The sequence below is a fragment of the Leucoraja erinacea genome, chromosome 20, assembly GCF_028641065.1.
Source record: "Leucoraja erinacea ecotype New England chromosome 20, Leri_hhj_1, whole genome shotgun sequence".
NCBI classification, from domain to species: Eukaryota; Metazoa; Chordata; class Chondrichthyes; order Rajiformes; family Rajidae; genus Leucoraja; species Leucoraja erinaceus.
Window position 1 is genome coordinate 12924223 of NC_073396.1, and position 16717 is coordinate 12940939.

Below are 16717 nucleotides of genomic sequence, written 5' to 3' on the forward strand. Positions count from 1 at the left end.
ATCCTGACTATGGATGCTGTCTTTACAGAGCTTGAACGTTCTCCCCATGGCCACGTGGATTTTACCCGGGTGCTCCGGTTTCCTCCCACATCCCAAAGATGTTCAGATTTCCTGATTGGCTTCGGTAAAAATTGTAAATGGTCCCTAGTGTGTAGACGTGTTAGTGTACGGGGATCACTGGTCGTTACGGACTCAATGGGCCAACGTTTCTGCGCTGTTCCTGCGCTGTTTCTCGAATGAAAAACATGGGCAACTGGTCAGGCACACGGATAGGACAGGTTTTAGAAGGATATGGGCCAAAAGCAGGCAGGGGACTAGTGTAGAGGGGGCATCTTGATAGGCATGGGCAAGTCGGGCCAAAGGGCCTGTTTCCAGGCTGTATGAATTTAGACTTTAAAGATACAGCACGGAAACAGGCCCTTCAGCCCACCAAGTTCACGCTGATTGCCTCGCAGACTAATACTATCCTACACACTAGGGACAATTTAAATATTTTTACTGAAGCCAAAATAACCTACAAACCTGTCTATCTTTGGAGTGTGGAAGGGAACCAGAGCACCTGGAGTAAACCCACGCGGTCACAGGGAGAACGTACAAAGTCCGTACAGGCAGCACCCGTAGAACCTGGGTCTGTGGCGCTGTAAGGCAGAAACTCTACCCGTGCCCCATGAAGCTCAATGAATTCTGTTCTGTAAAAGGCATTAACCAAGCACTCTCACCCTGCAAATGTGTTGAACTTTATTTAACTGGGGCTGGAAATGGGCAGGGTCTTTGATAATCTATTGCCTTTGTAGCCTCTGCCAGAATCCACTGGATTAACCTTGTTGAAGCCAGCACCTTCTCTCCAGAGCTGCATCTTCTTTCATCACAGCAATCAATCATGTTAACATGTTTTGGTCTCATAATAAATGAGGCACAAACACAGGTCAGTTTCTAGATGTTCAAATTGATTTAAAATGAGGCCACATGTTTCTCAGTTATTGCAAAGCAATAGACATTTTTATCTGTAATCTAACAACAACAAAGTTGTTCGAATTATTCTACTGCCTGGTTTAGTACAGCATTTTTAACTCATAATCCATCAAGATTTCATCTTCTGTAAATATACCCATTGGTACTTTTCAGTTTTGTGTGTCAATAATCCATCAAAATTAAGTTTACATAACATTAATTTAAAATATAAATGACCGAAATAAAACATTGATCACTATAATCAGTTACAAATTTAAAGTTTGCCAGATTTTGTGATATTCCCAGATTGTGACATGACGTATATTTAATCGAAATCAGTTCAAAACCAAGACAAAACTTAAAGCATTTCAAATCTAAAACTCATAAAAGTAATTATCATAAAGAAGCCTGTGCTTGTAAAAAGTACTCTGAAAATAAACTTATCACAAGCACATTTTAACACTTTCAAACAAAAGAAACGTGATGCCTTTAGGCGTTTAGCAGATGCACATAAGTGCCACAATAGTGAAGTTATCATGTGCAGGATGGAACTACAGATGCTGGTTTATACCGAAGATAGACACAAAAAGCCGGAGTAAATCAGCAGGACAGGCAGCATAAGTTATCAAACTGGACTCATGATCTGGAGCCCTCGACTTGTCGACAAGAACTATCACCATGGAATATAAATTTGGTTAATTAAATAATTGTGATAAATAATGTATCAGTAATGATGATTCATGAAACTAACCAACTGCTGCACAAATACGATTGCTTCACTAATATCTTTCAGCGAAGTACAAAGCATGCATTCTGTGTTATAGTTCATGACATGGTGGCGCAGTGGTAGAGTTGCTGCCTTACAGCACTTTCAGCACTGGAGATCCGGGTTCGATCCCGATTGCGGGTGCTGTCAACGGAGTTTGTACGTTCTCCCCGTGACCGTGTGGGTTATCTCGGAGATCTTCAGGGATGAGGGAATGGGAGGGATGCAGAGGGAGAAGGAAGCTCATGTCGGAATATGTTTGTTTACCTGCATGTAACTGGGAGAGGGGTGCAGAGAGGGGCACAGAGGGGCGTAGAGATAGAGGGGCACAGAGAGAGAGAGAGGGGGCAGAGAGAGAGAGAGGGGGGCAGAGAGAGAGAGGGGGGGGCAGAGGAGAGGGGGGGCAGAGAGAGAGAGGGGGGGGCAGAGAGAGGGGCGGAGGGGGGGAGAGAGGGAGGGGGGAGCAGAGAGAGAGGGAGAGAGAGAGAGAGAGAGGGGGGAGAGAGAGAGGGGGGAGGGGGAGAGAGAGAGAGAGAGAGGGGCCAGAGAGATTGCGTAAGTCAGGGAGCATCTGTATCTAACCAAATGTGACGTCAGATGGAACTGAAGTCAATGGGCATCAAGGACAAGTGTTTGGGGTTCAACTTTGTCAAAAGCAAGATGGTAATGGTTGTTGTTGGTCACATATCCCAGCCCCAGGGAAGCAGCTCTCAAACCTGCAACACTTCCACGTAGAAAGGCAAGGACCTCAGGTGAATGGAAACGCCACTATCTGCATCTTCCCCTCCACATCACATACCATCCCAACACAGAAATAAGGGTGGCACAGGGGCACAAGAGAACCAGGTTCGATTGAGTACGGGTGCTGTCTGTATGAAGTTTGCACGTTCTCCCTGTGACCGTGTGAGTTTTCCCTGGGTGCTCCGGTTTCCTTCCACGTTCCAAAGACGTGCAGGTTTGTTGGTTAATTTGGCTTCTGTAAATTGTCCCTAGTGTGGAGGATAGAACTGGTGCATAGGTGATCATTGGTCGGCGCGGACCCGGTGGGCGGAAGGGCCTCTCTCCACGCTGTATCTCTAAACTAAACTAAACTGAACAATAAATTGCCTTGTGTTTAAGAGGGAACTGCAGATGCTGGAGAATCGAAGGTTACACAAGAAAGCTGGAGAAACTCAGCGGGTGCAGCAGCATCTATGGAGCGAAGGAAATAGGCAACGTTTCGGGCCGAAACGTTGCCTATTTCCTTCGCTCCATAGATGCTGCTGCACCCGCTGAGTTTCTCCAGCTTTCTTGTGTAACCAACAATAAATTGCCTTGCCTTTATCGTCACTGGGTTTAAATCTGTAAACTGTCTCCCAACAACACTGTGGGGCCACCTTGAGCAGAGGGACTGCTACAGATCAAATTAAAATGGGTAATTAAGGATGGCCAATAAATGTCGACATTTCCAGCAATGCCCAGATGCCAAAAAGAAAGCAATTAAAAGCTCTTCCAGAAAAATATAGCAAAGGTTAGATACAAACACTCGGGTATTGCACTGATTAGTTACAGAGATATGTAAAGTGTTGTAGCAAGTCTTCTATTTATATTGAATCACCTTTTGTTCCAAGAATGAATTACATGTGTAAAGGACTGCTAAACAAGGTGGTAATTAGACACTTTAAACTGAGCCAGGGTTTGGTCTAGTTGGAACTGCATTTGAGATCCTGATAACATTGATGCTTTATGTTTCACACCAAGCATCATAAAAATGTTTCCTGTGGTAATAGTCTGCGGCTGTTGTTCAACCTAGTTTAATTTAGAAAAGGTGACAATGCATTTTCTTCCGCCCCGTGACAGAAAGGTCACCACCCAAAACAAACTCAGACTACAGTGACTGACCTGCAGTAAGGAGTTGGTTGAGTACAGGTTTGACCTGGATCGAGCTGGCCAGGACTCAGGCAAAAAAAAAGCCTTAGCAGCAGGTCTGGGAATCTGTGCACTTGTGAACTCACGGTGGGGCAATGGAAGAGAAACAAAGGCATAATTATCCCCTCCAGTCAATTCCAGTTGATCCATCAAAGAGGAACTTTGCTCAGTCCCAGCTTCAATAACTCTGCGCTGTTGTCAGCATCTGCAACGGCTAAATTGAGTTTGAAGATGAAAAGGCAATAAGAATCTAACTGCTTCATCTGGCAGAGAAAACTGGTGATTGCCAATGGATATTGAACTTCTATTTCACCCATCAGATTCTGAACTTACGCTGCCTAAAAGGATGATGGAAGCAAATACAGTAGAACTTTCAAAATGGAGATGGGCAAATATTTTGTAGAGGAATATTTCAAGGTAAGGGGAATAAAGCAGGACAGTGGGGCTATTCAGACATCCCCATGAAAGAGTAGCACATGCATAAAGAGCAAATGGCCTTTGGTTAAGTTCAATCTAAACATGATAATGACAAAAATGTGTAAAGGAGAGAATGCTATTATTATTTTATTATAATAAAAGTGAGAGTGGCTTTCGATAGTTTTATAAAGTGGAGCAGCAGTTTACAAATCACATCATTCACATGGTGAACAATCAGGATGTGAACCCACCTCTTATCCCATCACATTGGTGACAAAGTCTTTATCAATAAAAGTATTATTCCTGACTGCCATTCCAATGACCTTTGCCCCCAGTGTTGGCAGAACTGGCATCCACGCCATTGTAATTGTTAAATTAATAAATCTTTAATTTTGGTCACATAGATGCGCAGCTCAAACGGTTCCTTTGTAGCTCTGTACCTGAAGGTAAACGTTGAAGACCACAAGGGAAAGAGATAAGATGTACTGATTGAAATGAGCCGAGATAGAAATAATGACACAAAGAGCTGGAGTAACTCAGCGGGTTAGGCAGTATATCTGGAGAACATGGTGACGTTTCGGGTCGGGATCCTTCGTCAGACAAAAAGAAAAAACAAAAGTGGGATAACACAGAACTTGTGTGAACTGGTGATCGATGGTCAGCACGGACTCGGTGGGGCCGAAGGGTCTGTTTCCATGCTGTATCTTTCAATCAATCAATAGCAGCCATTCCCTTCTATTTGGGCCTGTGAACTGTTTGTGCACAACCGTTACATTGGCTGATGGGCGCATGCACATTCCCCACAATCCAGCAAACACCGCTGGAAAAAAATATATAAAGGGGAACACAGCTCTCAGAGATGTCTAGACTCTAGACTCTTGAGGCACACCATCCAGACTTGTCCAAAGTCGCAAACTACCAGACACCTGAGAATGTTCTAATTATATTACATCTTCAGCACAGTGAAATGGCATGAGAGGGATCAGAAGAGCTTCAGCAAATAAATAATTGGAAACCGAAGGAGATGCACAGGGAGCATCGCTTAAGAGGTGAGAACTCCAGAGAAGTTGGAGGAAAGAATTCTGCAACTGAAGAACTATTCCAAGTATGCTCAATGCAAAGATGCACATTCTCATAAACGATTACACTCTTAAGATATTTTTTAACAAAAAAGAATTATTTTATTTCTCGATGACAAGAAGATATAATGTAACCACTCCCATTCATTACCCAATGACACAAGTCACATCATGTCAGTAGCCCTCAGCCATTTTACTTGGCTCTTTATAGTTTCATGCAGGTTTGCCTTTCTGCCCTGCATGGTTTTGGTGAGGTGATATCATCATCCCCTTTTCTTGCTCAGCCAATGTAGATGTGAGGCTGTGAGATGGGACACTGTCACTCCCTCTACCCAATGTAAATTACCATGGGTGAAGTGATTCCAGTTGGGAGAGCTGACATCCCACAATGTGTATTAACACAATCTTGCTCGAAAAACCCTCAGAAATATTTTCTCAACATTTGATCTCCATTTATTAGTTTCCCCAGTGCCAGTTTAGTTGACCATGACACTTTGGGTTCCCTCTAAGGGCACTCTTTCGGTTCATTTTCAGTCACCCAAGCTGAGGAGCTACTTGGGATCATTCTGATCTAGAAAACCACCCTCCAACAGCCCACATTCAAGGGTCAACATATCTCAGGCACTGCATTGGGTGTTTTTGCCTATAGCTAGTGATTATGGAACTATTCAATTTCCTCCTCCCTAACCCAGTGATCAAGGCACTTGCAATATTTACCAACTTTGCCCGTTTCAATTAGTCTGGAGATTGTGCGTGGAACACACTAAGATACTTAGTGCCAAGAACCTTAGCACGGAGAGTCTACCACACCAGGACGTAAGACTCTTGGCAATCGGTCTGCGAGCCGCTCCGAATGATGGTCTTCCTCAGTAAGATTGAAACAGACTGTGTTTGTGCACACAGTGTGCCCAGAATATCACTGCACCCATGCAGCTGTTGGTCAGTACTGGATACTCCTCATGGCTGCGATTGCACTAGTCAGTCTCCGGGGGAGCCCCTTTGCAGCTTGTCTGAATTCCTCGGGCTTTGCTTTCAAGGCCGTCGCGATCTGCTGCAGAGCTCGGGATGGCTGCAGGCCCAGGGCATCCATTACATTGCTGAGGTAATCTGGGAACAGGAAGATAATGGAAGAGGATTGATTGCAACGCAGCATCAAGACAGAAAAGAGCAAAGGAGAGGATGAGTTAAATGATGAGTCAAAATTACAATAGCCTTACAGTTTAAAAACTTCTTGGAGAGTGGAAAGTAAGGAGCTCAAAAGTTGAGGTTAGGATGTTTTCATTACAGTGAAAATATTACGGCAAAATACTTAGTGCTGGAAGAAATAAGGAAATAAAGTTTTGAAAACGTTTCCTATTCAGGGTGGCGAGGCAGGAGAATGGGACGATATTCTTCAAAGACCTAACACAGCACAAGGGGCAAAATGGCCACTTCCTCTGCAATAATGAAGTAATGACTAAAGCACAAATACTTTGCATTGTTTGCATTACACTCACCAATATCTGTGATAAGTTGCTTGGTTGCATGTGCAGTAAGCTCTGAGATCTGCAGAATGGATTCACAGTAAGTATGCATTGTTGCCCTGGCGATGGAGCCCAGCCAGTAGTCAGCCATGTTGTCCAGTTCTGGTACCTCGTCTCCTAGGAGGGATTTGAAGCACATAAACTGAGCAGACAGACAAATGTCTTTTCACTGCACCACGGTAAATGTGATAATAAACTAAACTCAAATGTCATCAGTCAATGTAAATTGTAAAACACATGTAAATTTTAGGCTACTGTCTACATTTATTGTAAATTGGCCTGAATCCCAAATTACTGGCAGCCTCGCATACCTCTCCCCAAACAAATACTTACCAGTCCCTTACCCAAAGTGGATAATGAACAAATTACTTTGATTTGTTTAGCTAACCTGCTGAAATCTCTGAATCAAACAAGACCATGTTTCTTGTGCAGTTGCAGTAAGAACAGGGCCAGTAAGTGCTCTCAAACTTGCTCCACCATTCAAAGTGATCATGGCAGATCTGGGCTTATCTTACTGACTTTTCACCTTAACGCTTTACCTCCTTACCTTGCTCTGGAGGGTATGGAAGCTTTCCAGAATGCAGTGCCAGCTCAAGTGCCGGATCCTCCTGTGTTACAAAGGGCTCCAGGTGCAGAGGTAGGGACATGATATACTGCCCAATCTGGGAACAAAAGAACGCACTATCAAACACTCAAACCAAAGGCTTGATTAAACCAAAGATTGGTAACCTTCTTGTGAAAAAAATTGGGGGATCAATATTTTACACCTATATGATCAATTATGTCGCACCCAAAAGATGTGACCACAAGGCAACACCTCCCTACTAGTTTACCAAGTTATCACATGAGGTTTTTGTTCTCAAGTCTAATGGTGTTTGACCTGATGCTACAACCTCTGACAGAGACAATCGTACTACTGATATCGAGTTGCAGCTGACCCCTGATGGCGCAGCATTAGACATCTGCTTTAGCAGGGTAACCTCCAGTTTATTTGTAAACCTAGTACGGATTCATGATAAAGCACAATGGGCTAATAAGGTTTTGAAAGAGGTAGGTCACCATTTCAGGTAAGAAATTATACAGTCATAAGGATTTGGGGTAGAATTAGACCATTTGGCCCATCAAGACCACTCAGCCATTCAATCACAGCTGATCTATCTCTCCTAACCCCATTCATACGCCTTCTCCCCATAACCCGTACCAATCAAGAATCTATCTATTTCTACCTTAACTTATGGCTCCTGATCCAAAACACCAAACCCAAACCAATTAGGAGCAGACGAGGGCATTCGATCCAATTTGTGATCCCAGCTACAAAGACAGATGTATACAGCAATTCGTTCTTCCTCCACACAATTAAAGCAGGGCATAATCTCCACCCAACTATAGTTGCCCAACCAGATGCAACTAAATTTAAAGGAGCTCTTTCTTCCCAATAACCCTTTCTGGCTTAAGCCCTCCCTTCACCACCTCCAGTTTAAATTCCATTTGGAATATTTTGGAGGACCAAGAAACCAAGAACCAAGAACCTCCAGAGATGCTGTCTGATCTGCTGAGTTCTTCCAGCATCTATGAACCAGCGTCTGCATTCTATTTGACCTATTTTCATCAGAGCTCCAATTTCCCCAAAACAATTCCCTAGTTTTAGATGTTAACATCCAGCATTCTCATGTACACTTCCCATCTCCCTCTGCCACTGTCACAGTCTCCGCAAACAACCAGACTAGCCTTGTGGGAAAAGAAACGCAGTGAAAACCACCACCGCTCAAAGATGCCAATCCCAACCAAGGCACAGCTACCACCTGGTCACAGGTGTGACTGGAAAACCTGGAAGTCCCTCAATAGGCGTTGTACAGGGATGGACCAATGCAAGACCAATATGAGCAAATGGGGCGTTGCAGATGCGGCAGACACAGAATGTGAATCATCTGTACAATCCATTGCCACACCCACTAAGATGCCCACGTCTTGGTGAACAATGCTGCCTGGAAGATCTAGCGGTGGCAAACGAGAAAGCTGTCCACTGTGCAAGAGCCTGGCCGAACATTTCAAACACAGATGATGGACACGAAAAAAGGCCATCTTGTCAACCTCAACAAACTGGTGCAAACAATGACACATTCTCAGTATTTCTCAAACCTAAGACACTAATCATATCAGATTCACCCCTACCTGCAAGATACCTCCAAACTGACGTGTAAGTATATACGGTTCCTTCATTGGGTCAAAATACAAGAAATCCCCACCTCACAACATTGTCAGAGTCATAATTCTGATGGGAGTTCATGGAAGTGACTCACAATTATCTTTTAACACTACAGCTAAGAATAAATAATAAATGCTGGCCCAGCACTTTCTTTTTGTTGCAAAGACTCCAGTCCGATTGAAGGCAGAAACTGGACAGAAAAGATGAGGAAAAAAAACATTGTTTGAGAAAATGAGATCCTTACATTGCTGATGTATTCAAGGGGAGCAAGGCTGAACGTTGGAAGATCTTCAGTCAGCGTCTCTCCCATTGTTCCCGTATTCCAGGTCTTTACAGAAGATGAATAATAATTAGGATTAGTGTGAGAGACAGAGCAACTAAACATGATGCAATGGAATCGTAGCCCCCCAACCAAACCATTCAAGCCAGCAGGAACAAATTACATGGGGGATTTCTGCCTCTCCCAATGCAATTCTGATGAGTTTGCCATTCAATTACGTGTTAATCAACAATACCTAAACCTTAGAGATAAACAGGTATTTGAAATGTTCTTCTCCTTCATGTGACGCCATGAATCTTAACAGACCCAATGGATCATGTTTCCTTCAGATGGGTGACTTGTTGGCCTGAACTATTTTGGTGACGAGGCTTCCTCCGAAAACATCATTACTTCCAGAGCTGAACTGAAAATGAGCCCCCCAGTGCTTCTCAGAAGCTGATTTAAGATGGGTGACATCACAGTCTGGATTGCCCTGAGAGTACCTAGTGCCAGAACGTCACTGACCATGTTCTATTGCTCCAAAAGCAGTACAGCATGTGGAATGAAACCATCCCATGTACCACTATAATCAGAAGTGCACAACTGAATTTCTAAGGTTTTATGAAATGATCTGGAAGTGTCATTGTAATACTTCACTCTTGGGGAAAGAATTCAGTTCCCCAATTCCAAAATAAAATGCTTTTTCAAGTGAATTTTAGGTTTATATCTATCAATAAATATGGGGTGGCACAGTGGCACAACAGTAGAGTTGCTGCCTTACAGCATCGGACCCGGGTTTGTTCTTGACTATGGGTGGTCTGTATGAAGTTTGTACGTTCTGTTCTCCCTGTGAACGCGTGGGCTTTCTCTGGGTTCTCCAGTTTCCTCCCAGGACGTATAGGTTTGTAGGTTAATTGGATTCTGAAAATTATTCCCTAGTGTATAGAATAGTGTTAGTGTACGGGTGATTGGTGGTTTTCATGCTGTATCTCTAAACTAAAGTAAGTCCAAGGGAAGGAAATAGACATGAAGGGCAAATGAATATGACATCAGAGTTTCACCAGAAATCAGCTTGAATTATTGCCTTCATTTCTTCCCCCATAAACTCTGCCACATCTACAAGATAAGATACAAGATCCATTTATTTGTCACGTACCAATTGGTACAGTGAAATTTGTAGTCGCCATACAGCCATAATAGAGCACAGAACACGATAATCTTTAACACAGACATCCCCACACAGCGGTATCAAAGTTTCCCACTGTGAGGGAAGGCTCCAAAATTCAGTCATCCTCCTCTGTTGTATCTGCTGAACATCTCTGAGTTTTCTAATTTAGGAAGTTAGACCGCAACAGGGCAAACTATGATTACTAACACTCCTCAGTCATAGATCCCAATCACCTCACCCAATTGAGGAGTGAGAGATCAGCAGCATCAATGGGCTGAACAATACTCCGCTCCCATCTCACCTCCATCCTAGGGATCTGTGCGAGCTGCTGCTTGATGCGGAGGAACACAGAGTCAAAAGCCAGCTGATGTGCCTGTTGGTTGAGCCGGGCCAGAGCTGTTCGTGGCTCCGACAGCAGGTTAAAGTTTCCTGTTCCTTTTTCCTGCAAAGTAGGGGAGAAACTTGGCATGACCACAGGAAGTGCACATTTAACCTTCTTAAAGCCAATTGATCTGCCTTCGATTGCATTCTCTTCTGTTCTTCTCTTTAGCCTTACCTTCAATGTGTAGAGCATTTCCAATAGACTGCCATATTCACTCGGATTTCCCTTCAGCAAGTAATGATATTCTTGCCAGGGATTCTTAGCAGAGGATTTTTTGTCAGAGCAGCTCGTTTCTTGTATACCGGTCAAACTACGTGGACTGTACGATTCCGATAAATATTTCCCTGCAGTGGAGAGGATTCTGCAACAGAGATTTCAGAGGATTAGAAAATGGCTCACAACCTAGCTTAAATCTGCCAAGTCAGCAATGATGGTAGACAAAAATGATGGAGAAACTCAGAGGGTGAGGCAGCATCTATGGAGCAAAGAAAATAGGCAACATTTCGGGTCGAAACCCTTCTTCAGACTGATGAAGGGTTTTGACCCGAAACGTTGCCTATTTCCTTCGCTCCATAGATGCTGTCTCACCCGCTGAGTTTCTCCAGCATTTTTGTCTACCTTCGATTTTCCAGCATCTTGCAGTTCCTGCAAGTCATCAATGATGTTGGGAATAATATCTATGGCCCATTTCACAACCTCCATATAAAGAACGATGAAATAACCACTGGGCATTGGAAGATTTCTGCCTGTTTATGTCTACATTAACTTCAAATATTAATTCCATTTATCTTACATGTTTTATTAAACAATCTTCTTTCGAAAAATTCACAGATTTTAATTTAACAATAGGAATGGATCGGGTAAACACACTCTTAGGAATAGATCGGGTAAACTCACAGAGTCACTTGCCCAGAGTAGGGAAATCGAGAACCAGAGGACATAGGTTTAAGGTGAGGGGGGAAAAGATTTCATAGGAACCTGAGGGGTAACTTTTTTGTTTACACAAAGGGTGGTGGGTGTATGAAACAATATGCCGAAAAAGGTAGCTGAGGTAGGTTGCAACGTTTAAGAATCATTTAGACCGGTACATGGATAGGATAGTGTGGGAAGAAACTGCAAATGCTGGTTTAACCCGTAACTAGAGTCATTGTGGTAACGGACCCTTGGTTGCCAAAATGGAAATACACATGTACTGCTCACAACTGACCTGTTCGACAGCTGTTGTTCAAAGTCTCCAAACTGTCGCAATAGTTCGCCGCAGGTTGCTATAATTCTAAAAATTAAAAATGATGCAAATAGAAAAAAAGAAACTAAAATATCAGATAGCATTCATAGGAAGTGTTCACACCAATTATACATGTAGCTTGCTGTGAGATTAGAAAGAGCTTCCAATATATTTGGGACAAATATCAATACTAGTAATTGTAGCAGATCTCTCCCCCTCTACAAGGGCCAGTCCGCGGTGAACTGCAAAGACTGATCATACCCCATTGCATCAAAAACATGGAATGTGTGTGCTTGGGGTATATTTTTATCAAGAAATATATATTTTCTTAATCTTTGATGTCAGACTGGCTGTTTGTTATATGAGGAAGAATATGGAACAAGAATTTATAGATTCAAGAAATGGAGTGGCACAGCAGTGCAGTCCAGGAGGGGAAATCCAGAATATAGATCTTCGTGGTTGATGGCATGGCCATTAATGTGGAGTTATTAAATCGATGCATGTGCAAAAAAATAGAAAGAGAGGAATCAAGATATAGCAAAGGTACGGGCAAGACAAAATTAGAGATGGGGAGAGAAAAATCCCTGAGGATGTGGATGTTAAAATTAAGACATGGGAGCCAGCCTAGTTCAGCAAGAACAGGATGATCTGTGTACCTTACTTGATTCAGGAAATAATCACTTCAAAATGGCACTGGTGGCGGACGGAGGAAAGGATTGCTGTCGGTGAGTGGGCTGGCCGTGGGAGGTGCTCTGGGGCACGAAGGCTGAAGGATTGCAGCATGAGGCAAGGGATGGCGCATTTGGGAGTCGATGTACCCGGATCGTTGCTTTGGTGGAGAGGGCCGTTGTGAGGCCTCGGATCAATTAGATGAGGCACCGTTCAGAGCGGCCACACACACGGATTGGACGTGGCCTGCAACCGCAACTCAGCGGTGGAGGGAATTGATAATAATATCTGAACCGGCCAGGCCAGGCCCAGCAACTGTAACCCAGTGCCACTGCCGCCAGGGCAAAGAACCTTTATGGCCAAGTTAAGACTGACATTTTTAACAGCTTTGAACTTGAAGAGTACATGTTGGCAACAGAAACATGGCGACTCTTGTGTACTGACTCAGTGTAATCTACGATTCTTATACACTTGTACTCGAGTATGATTGCACCTACGTATCATAAGAATGTTACTGAACTATATGCAAAAAGAGAATTTCACTGTACCTAGGTACATATGACAATAAAGTACCATTGAACCATTGACTCTTGGACATAAAGACAAAAATACAACTCAGGAACAACTATGATACTGAATGATCCGATTCATTTTTAGTTCGAAGGAGTAAAAAAGAGTGACCAGAGGAAAATGGACCAAAAACAACTATGAATGCTAGAAATCTGAAACAAAGAAAATCTAGAAGCATTCAGCAGGTAGCAAAACATTGCCGATGTTGAATTAACATCGATGCTGGAAACTGCCACATTTTAAAGGCAACATCACATTGCTCGTGTGTAGGAACGAACTGCAGATGCTGGTTTAAACCAAAGATAAACACAAAATGCTGGAGTAACTCAGCGGGACAGGCAACATCTCTGGAGAGAAGGAATGGGTGACGTTTGAGGTCGAGACCCTTCTTCGATTGATAGTTTTCGTCTGCACCTTATTAAACATTTCCTCTGTTTTCTCTATCCCTCCCCCTGACACGTTGCTTAAACATCCCCTTGTCCCCACATTTGTATCCAGTTCTCGAGAAGGGTCCCTGACACAAAACCTTGACTCTGCTACTCTTCCACAGAATAAAATGTTGATATAAAATTTGATCCAAGCTGTGAGGCACGAATGGGGCTGGGGAAGGTGAAGAAAGGAATATTATAATGAAGGCTCACTTTCAGGTACAAATGAATTACATTGCCAATCTGATGAGAGGAGAGTTAGTCGCACGATGGCACATACTGTAGTCTCCCAGTCAGGAATATGAATAAAGCTGCATTGCCAGCAAGGAGCTGGAAATGCAGTAATGGAGTGAGGTGAGATTGCAAGTGTAACTCCAGTTCTCTTTGGCTCACTGGGCCATCACCTGATCGAGTTTTGGAAGGCAGTCCAGTCTTCCTGGAATAAGGATCCATTGGAAATTTCCTCCAGTTTGCATTTCTTGCGGATGGACTGCAGAGCGCTGGCGAAGTCGGCAACATACCTAGAGCAGAGTGAAGCATCAGCCAAGAGCAGACCACAAAACAGTTGTACTCCAATCACTTAACACGGGGGATCCTGCATTATAACCTCCTCACCATACTACATATGGCTAATTCAGATAGTCAGCATACATTTTGTCCCATATGACTACATCACCAGATGGAACTTCATAGTTAATGGTATTATGTGGGGATGAGTGCAGTGATGATCCAAGTGCTTACTCCATCCGAATGGAAACATGATGGGTAAAAATCAGAGATCAGCACTGGTGCAAGATGCAGCTATAATCCCTTGGATATCCAGTCTGTATTCTGTCCTGGAAAGACTACCACAAGGAATAAAAATGCCTGCTGGAGTGAATAATGCAGCATCCACAGCAGAAGAGCAATATTTAAAAAGCAACCGGCGACCGTATCATAATGCATCCAACAGAACTGTGGATGAGAGAGCAATGCATGGTCACCATACGACACGGTAATATATGGTCACTGGACAGCAGAGTCACCAGTGGTCATCGGTCAACAAAACAGTGTGTGTTCTTAAGAAAACAGAAGGGAACTCACTTTGAGAAGAGACCCTTGAGAGCTTTAAGCAAGCCACAAAATGCAAGCCCATCAGTCAATTTCACACATCTATCCACACCGCTCCCAGCCAGGCTGAAGACTTTATTTACCGACTGACTGAGCTCCTGTACAGAGTCAATCAGCTCTCCACGCTCCTAAAGAAAAAGGCACACAAAAGGGAGTCATTAGCAAAGCAAGATACACTCACAAGCTTGTTACCACATTGGAGGGTGGCACAGTGGCGCTCCGGTAGAGTTGTTTCCTTACAATGCCAGAGACCCGGGGTCGATCCTGACCACGTGCAGTCTGTACCGAGTTTGTACGTTCTCCTTGTGATTGTGTGGGTTTTCTCCAGGTGCTCCGGTTTTCTCCCACACTCCCAATACAAAAAGGTTTGAAGGTTGATTGGCTTTTGTAACTTGTAAATTGTATCTAGTGTGTACGACAGCATTACTGTATGGTGTGATCGCTGGCTGGCAAGGACTCGAAGGACCTTTTTCCACGCTGTATCTCTAAAGTCTAAAGTAAAGTCTAGTGTAAAGGATAAGAACACGTTCTAATGAAGGAGTGTTTTTCAAACCAGCAGTTGTGTTGTGCAAAGGGACGCAAACCGGTTCTGTCCTATATCATCGCAAACCCTACTATTCTGATCATTCCTTTCCTCTCAAATTGCAAAAAGCTCACCCAACCTGCCTTTCCGCCAAGCACTCCATCAAGATGAAAGGTCCATGCTGTTCCTAATCTGCTCCGCACAGACACAGTGCCGTGCCCTAATGTTAACGCTTGGTCAATGTAACCCCGAGGCTTTCATTGTAACATAAGAAAAATGAAATACTCTCAGGATCACAGACACACAGCCTATACAACAATTTGTATTGGTTTATCATTGTCATATCTACTGAGAAAAACCTTGTTTTGCATGTCCTCGAGGTAAATCATACCATACACATCAGGAAATGAAAAAGAAAATTATAAATCAAATGCAGAATATAGTTTACAGCTAAAAATAAAATTCAAGGACCATAACAAGGTAGATTGGAAGATTGGAATCTTCCGTTCAAGAGTCTGCAACAGAGGGTAAGAAGCTATTCTTGCATCTGGTGGTACATACTTTCAAGCTTTTGTACCTTCTGTCCTGCAGACCAGCCATAGGGGAGAAGAGTCAAGAATTAATAGTGTTTTATTGTCATGTGTCCCATATAGAACAATGAAATTATTACTTGCTGCAGCAGAACAGAATATGTAAACATAGTACACTGTAAACAATATAATAAATGAGGAAAAAAATATTATAATTACGCATTCAGTCAGAAAGACTGGCATTGCTGAAAAGAGCACATAGTGGATACGTCCAATCTTTTCCAGTATATCATTACCAACTAAATAAAATGGATGTTATTCCCCGTAGATTCTAGATAAAATTTACAATGAATGAAAAAATAGCTCAAAGGCTGAGGTTGTTCAGCATACCAATACTCCTTCTCCTTTCTTTATTTCTTGGCCAATTTTGATCATGCACCCTTTCCCCTTGTGCACCATTCCTTTGCCTATAACAGCTGCCAAGTTTTGTCAGAGCATTTCAGTATTCTAGTACCTGAAAATCAGTATTTTGCTGAGGAAATCAGTATTTTTACGTGGTCCCATTTTGATGATTTTTAAAAAAATGTGTGGTCATACCCATGTAAGAGTACAAGAATGCATAACTTTGCTACCAATTGACACCTTACTTGACAGTGCATTAATTGCCATATTTTTTTATACTTCTGTTTGAATGGCTGCTACCTGGTTTTAGCACCAGATGATGATGTAGAAGTCATTTTGGAAGCCACCCTCTCCCTCCCTCGCTCTCTCTCCCTCCTTCCTCTCCCCTTCGCTCCCTCCCCCTTTCCCTCCCTCTCTCCTTCCTTTTTTTCTTCCTCCCTCTCTTATTCCCTCCCTCCCTCTCAGCTTCTCCCTTCCTTCTCCCTCCCCGAACAGTCTGTCTGTGACCCATAGCGCTATGTGTAAAGGCAATAGTGCTCCAGCTAGTAGCACTATAATTAGAACCCATAGTACTGTTCGTTTAAATTCCCAGGAGCTAAAC

The 16717-nt window shown here is 43.2% G+C and overlaps 1 protein-coding gene across 1 annotated transcript in view; it reads right to left on the reverse strand.

Annotated features, from left to right (window-relative positions):
• Positions 1-5199: 5199 nt before the first annotated feature.
• Positions 5200-16717, reverse strand: part of cog7 (component of oligomeric golgi complex 7) — a 35609-nt gene continuing 24091 nt past the window's right edge. The window contains exons 10-18 of the mRNA XM_055651296.1: positions 14635-14789; positions 13956-14072; positions 11867-11932; positions 10834-11020; positions 10579-10719; positions 9095-9178; positions 7192-7306; positions 6618-6761; positions 5200-6228 (exon numbers count right to left, since the gene is read on the reverse strand). Of these exons, the coding sequence (XP_055507271.1) occupies positions 6062-6228; positions 6618-6761; positions 7192-7306; positions 9095-9178; positions 10579-10719; positions 10834-11020; positions 11867-11932; positions 13956-14072; positions 14635-14789 (1176 nt within the window). The 3' untranslated portion in view covers positions 5200-6061. The remainder of the gene's footprint in view (positions 6229-6617; positions 6762-7191; positions 7307-9094; positions 9179-10578; positions 10720-10833; positions 11021-11866; positions 11933-13955; positions 14073-14634; positions 14790-16717) is intronic.